This window comes from Phoenix dactylifera, chromosome 8 (genome assembly GCF_051530095.1).
Source record: "Phoenix dactylifera cultivar Ajwa chromosome 8, Ajwa_hap1_PhDact_Kaust_v1.1, whole genome shotgun sequence".
In the NCBI taxonomy this organism is placed as follows: domain Eukaryota; kingdom Viridiplantae; phylum Streptophyta; class Magnoliopsida; order Arecales; family Arecaceae; genus Phoenix; species Phoenix dactylifera.
The window spans coordinates 5,229,668-5,235,667 of record NC_143197.1 but is presented as its reverse complement, the minus strand read 5'-3'; the positions used below and the strand labels follow the sequence as shown (position 1 = coordinate 5,235,667).

The following is a 6,000-nucleotide window of genomic DNA, read 5'->3' as shown; positions in this document are numbered from 1 at the left end:
ATCTCTAGTCTTTACGTGGGTACAGCATGCCAAGTCAAAAGAAAGAATAATACAAAGAATGTGGAAGCTCATCGGCATAAGTCCAGGTAAACCCTTCGGAGTACCGAGCAACATAGAAAGCGATCCAGTCTGTCTTTCTATTCGCCTTCCGGTACATATGTGCTGCCTGAAAGAATGCCATCTTGCTGACCAGTCTGCGGGTCTCTCGAATCAATGGATAGCCGTCCTCTTGTCGATCTACTCTCTGTATCCAATTGATCACTATAGATAAATCTCCCTCGAGGAGTATCCTATCAATACTGCACTGCCGTTTCAATAAGAGCCTTCGGATTGGTGCGAAGGCAAGGTTGGGAAGCGAAACAAATGGCGCACTTGTTCCTGCACTGCCGTTTTAATAAGAGTTTGCGGATTGCTGTGCAGACGTGCTTGGGTGTGATGACCCTGCCAGAAGTAGTAGGTAGTAGGTGGATCCGTTCATGCCTTGCTAGTGAGATGACACAGAAAGGGAAAAAAAACGGATAATTAACTTCCCACCCTCCGGATGACTCGGCTATAACAAACCGTCTTTGTTGACCGAAAATGAAACTTTCGGTCCAACGGCTCTCGAAAGTATAATTCCCGGTCTCTGGGAGGAAAAATATCTCAAGAAAATGTGCCAAATATGCCCCGATCCATGCCAACGCCAGTATTTTGAAGGCGGAAAATTGAGACGTTTGGAGTTTCCGTAATCCCTGGCCAACGGAAGAGGAGTTTCGGTTTGAAGGCAGGAGGAAGTAAGTCGTTTGGAGTTTCCGTAATCCCTGTTCGCGTGGCCAACGGAAGCCATATTCGGTTTGAAGGCGGGAGAAGGTGACCGTTGGAACTAGCGATATTCGCTATTCCTTATACTTTGGTCCAACACCGAACCGGTGAGTTTCCCCAAAAAAAAATCTATAGATAAAATTCTACTAGGGTGGAGGATCGCCCGAACTAGCGATATACACGTCAACCATAGCAGTTGACCCACTATGGCTGCGTATGAAATCACTACACTCTCTTCCCTCAGTTCCATTGTTGGATCTTTATGGATCTCCATAAAAGATTTCTTTCGGTAGACCTAACCTAACACACGGCATGTCTCTGAGCAATCCCGACATCATCCAATATCGTTCATGGAAGTATGGCAACACCTCCAACTTAAAAAGGATGCATGCTCCTGAACAGTTAATTAAGTGCAAACCAACACTAGTGACACTTGCTTAGTTGAAAAGTCTATATTATCTGGAAATCTTCCTTTAATCAGCCTGTGTGTTGTCTTCTCTACGTCACCCCTCTCGAGTTTGTTTCTCTAATCTCCGTTGATATGGTGCAGTGGAGTTTTCTCTGTACCCCACTTTTCTTTCAAGAAAGACAAGTGCTGAGGCAGACACCACTATGACGCAAAAGGCCAAGATCCTGGCAACTCCAACAAAACCTACCTAACTGCTACCAATTCCTGATGTCCGCTTCCACCAAAATGGACACTATAAACATGCACCTTTGCTGTGGAAATCTCCACAGTTCCAGTGCATTGGAGAATGGATTTGAGTAGGTATCCTTTGGATCTCATTCTGATGCCCTTGAGCATCTGCCTCACAGCAGGCTACCATGCCTACCTCTGGCACGCCTCCAATGCCAAAAACCCGGTCTCAAACGTTGGACTCAGCATGAAAAGGAGAAAAGCATGGGCTCAAACTATAGTCGACGTGAGTTATAAAAGAAACCGATCATTCTCTTCTCCCTTTGTTCTTTTTTTAGCTTATGTACATGGTGTCATGCAGGACAACAACAAGAAGGGCATTCTCGGCGTCCAAAGCTTACGGAATTCCCTCATGTCGGCGATACTATCCGCGTCGATAGCCATTCTAATCAGCACCTCCTTGGCTGCTCTGTCTAACAATGCATATAATTCGCGCCTTCTCCTTCGGCATGCAGTCTTTGGGTCACAAACGGGGCCTACCGTAGCTCTTAAGTTTGCTTCATCTTCGCTCCTCTTGTTGTTCAGCTTCCTGTGTAGCTCCATGGCGGTGTGGTGCCTTGTTGAGGCCAATTTCCTCATCAATGCTCCAGGGGAGTTATTCCAGGGGCAGGCACAGAGGATGCTGAAGAGGGGGTGGGTTTTAGGCCTTGTGGGGAGTCGTGCGCTCTATGTCACGCTTTCCATTTTGCTGTGGTCGTTTGGCCCTGTGCCCGTGGCTCTGTCCTCGGTAGCTTTGGTTTGGGTGTTTCATAACCTTGATTTCATCAATGGTATTGGATCCAAGGAAGTCCTCTCTTAAGCCCATGGAATAATTGGTGGAGGTGCATTATGAGGATACTGGAATAATATTATACCCTCAAGAGTTTCATATATAATTTTGAATTGGCCCTGAAATGATCCTTGCCCTATGATCACTTAGCCAAAATGTTCACAAAAGTAGTCTTCTCTTTCCTTTATGTTCCCCGGATCTTAAGTCACAGCACCGGCCAGACAACACATAATATAAAATAAAAATGAGTTTCTCTTTCGAATATAAAGTTTTTTCACATAATGGTCACCCGTAGCATATTTTAATCTTGCTATAGCAGTTGTTAAGAGATCAACACGATGTTCATCAAATTAAAATAACCTTTTCATTTGCTTATAGATATGTTTTCTTCTTTTTATCGTCTATATATCCAAAAGATGGTCCAACTTGGGTCAAATCATTAGTATTACCAATTATAAAAATTAGTTTCTAGTAACCAATATCAGAGTATGTTCTTCTAATACCTTCTCTCCTGTGGTTATTAAGTCGGTAATTGAAGTGCCAGAAGGACGCACGTCGTTTACATCCAATATAGATAGATAGATATAGATAGATAGATATAGATATATATAAAAAGTTTATTATTTTTTTTGTACTCAATTTCAGCTCAGATTGGGGCTGGAATTGACCGGGCTTTCAGGCTTTTGTAACAAACAAATCAAGTCAGACTTTGCAGAGTATGAAATCCAAACGGTGCCTACCTTTTTTTTTCTGGATGTGATCTTTCAGCCTCTTGGGCCAGCGCAGAAATCCAAACGGTGCCGACCTTTTTTTTCTCTACTCTCACCAAGCGGGCCCTGTAGAGGCATAGTGACCAGTACAGTGACAGGTTTCCGATAATTAGACATAAGAAAGTTCAAACCAACAGGTGGGCAGAAGTAATGCAAAGTCTTTCTTTCTTTATATATATATATATATATAAGGAAATAACCCCCAAAAGCTGCTTGTGGCATTATTGTTACTTTTTAAAAAAAAATTGGAAAAATAATTTTTATTTTTATTTTTTTAAAAAAAATTATAATAAAAAATATGTTTGGTTTTAATAATGAGGGTCGGCGATGTGGTCCTATGACAAGGGAGGGAGAGGGGATGGGGTTGGCAATGTGGTTGGGGATAAAAAGAGTTCAATGTCAGACAGAAAGGTAATCAAGGAAGCAACAAAAGGAGAGAGAGTGGGAATGGTGTCAGCAATGTAGCCAGAAATAAGAGATAGCTCGATGTTGATCCAAACAAAAAGAGAAAAGATTTTCTTCAACCCGCTTAATTCAAATATCTCTATAAAAAAAAAAAAGGAGAATGCAGAAGAATTGCGCAAGTAGCGCTTAAGTCTTATTTTCTTTTATTAATGATCCACCTCCTTTAAACCAAAGTATATTGCCCTATTTATAATATTAGTAAGACCTTTCCTTTCACAATTTGGGTTGGATTCCTCTCCTAGTTCGAATGGGACTAGATTTATAAAAACAAATATGGCAAATAGAAATAATTAAAAAACTAAAATTCTAGGGAAGTTAGATCTTAACTTTTTTATCAGCTTTGCCTTCTATCGCTCCATCTAATTCTTTGCAGATTAGGAGATAACGTCCAATCAAAGTCTTTTCCAAAAAGAAAAGTGTCATTTGACTAGCATGTTTCGAGGCCCAAACGATGGAATTTTGGTCCATTTAACCTCCTAAAGGGTTAGCCCAAGTTGTAGATCTCAAAAAGTTACCCAATTTCAAAAAAAAAAAGATCATCTTAATCAGATGTTATATGACCAAGTTATAGCCTTTTGAAGTTTGGCATGGGACTTCTACACCCCGTCTAGCCCTACTTATTGTAGCCGAAGTGATCCATATAGAGTATGAGGATACTCTTGGATCAGATGTTGACCAAAGAGATAACCGATGAAGCATGGAGGGTTAATATGGTTGGGCGGGGTCGACGGAGCTAAGGGCAAGATTGGGCGGAAGAAGAGGGGTCGAGAGAAGAAGGGTGAAAGTCTAATTTTTTTTAGAAATAATAGATGGGATTTTTTGTTTCTATTTTGAAAGAGAAGCAATAGAAAAAAAAAAAAGTACAAAACAAGGCCTAAGGGTCCTTTTGGGAGAAACCTTGCAAGATATAGTGAGATTGCTAGGGAATGGGAGTTAGAAAAGATGAGATATTATTAGGGAGAGCTGTTGTGGATAGGGCTGAAATCGGATCGAATATGAATCAAATAATGATATATTCATATCCATATCCATATTTGTTTTGTTTGACGAATAGAGATACGGATGTTAGTCGATGCAAAAATACATATCCATATTTGTTTTAAACGGATACGGATACCATCAGATACCGAAAGTATGGATTTAAATATGCATATAAATTAGATAATTAAACTTTATAACCACAAAATCAAATATATTAGTAAGTAGATAATAAATTATGTTAATAGCATGTGAATGCGGTCATTTATTTTTCTTAAAAAATTATTAGTGCTATATAAAATTAAATAGGTTTACAAATGAAATCGGATATTCGGATACAAATCGGATAATTGTCTATCCATATCCATATCTATTTCTCTTTGATGCATATGGATATGGATACGAATACGGATATTAGTCGGATGCTCAAATTTCTATCTATATCCAGATAAATTCAGATATGAAAATAGATCCAGACAGATATTATCTAATCCCCATAAGATAAAAAATATGGCATCGGCGCTATAAAGTCATCTATCACCTTTAAAACTCTACCATAGCTTCTAGAGTCTATTGTGCTAAGCAAAATTGGACTCCTATGCATATCCAGGATTGCACCTCACTTAGATTATCCATTGCTCATCAGACATCCCGATTTTTGCTGTCCTTACACCACCAATCTCACAAATTGCAGCATCAATCAACTAAATTATAACTTCCTTTATCTCAAAAGATCAATCCCTCCTGCAACCAACATAGTAAGAACTACCAAAATCCAAAATCCAAGGAAGTTTCCCGTACCTTCGAAGGCTGTAAGAATTTCTTCAAAATCACTATCATCATTGTTCTCTGCTCTGACTCTACCGCACTTTCGAAAAACCATCATTATTCTTCTGATTTCGTGCACGTTGCAGATACAATCATCTAATATGGGCAACTCCTTGGATGATAACATTGTATTTTGCTCTTATCTCTAGACTTTTATCTTAATCGTGCACTGCCAAATCCTTTCTCTAGTGATCTTCCTCTCGCTATAAATGCATTATTTGAAGAAACTACCTGAATACTCTTTTGTTGAGCCTCCTCAATAAGCAATACCAACACCATTGAGTTCATATGCTGAGAACTTTGGCACCATTAAAATTCATGATCAGACTGTCCCATGGATCAGGCATTAAGCTAAGCAGTATCGTAACTTTGTCATCGTCACCGATCAAAACCTCAATTGTTGCTAACTGTTTAATCAACTTATTCAACCAATTAAGATGCTCTTGCAATGAAGGTTCATCTTGTGCCCTCAAGATGTACAATTGCCTCTGAAAAAAAATTTCTTGTTCGGCATAGAATTTCCCTTATACACGCTTCTCAGCCTGTGAACCAAATTACTGAATTTCTTATTAGATAAGTAGGGCTATTGGTTTTCAATCAATAATTGGATCTTGAAGCTCATCCATTCAACCAGAGAACCTGATTAAGAACTCAAACTGTACTAGAGAACTTGTCCAATTTGGCCAGTTATT

At 39.5% G+C, this 6,000-nt stretch overlaps 1 protein-coding gene across 1 annotated transcript; it reads left to right on the top strand.

Moving 5' to 3' along the window:
- Nucleotides 1-1,539: 1,539 nt before the first annotated feature.
- LOC103702144 (uncharacterized) lies at nt 1,540-2,406 on the top strand. The gene is made up of 2 exons (XM_008784450.5): nt 1,540-1,724; nt 1,800-2,406. The coding sequence occupies exons 1-2, from the start codon at nt 1,557-1,559 to the stop codon at nt 2,295-2,297; spliced, it is 666 nt and encodes a 221-aa protein (XP_008782672.2). The 5' UTR covers nt 1,540-1,556; the 3' UTR covers nt 2,298-2,406.
- Nucleotides 2,407-6,000: the final 3,594 nt, after the last annotated feature.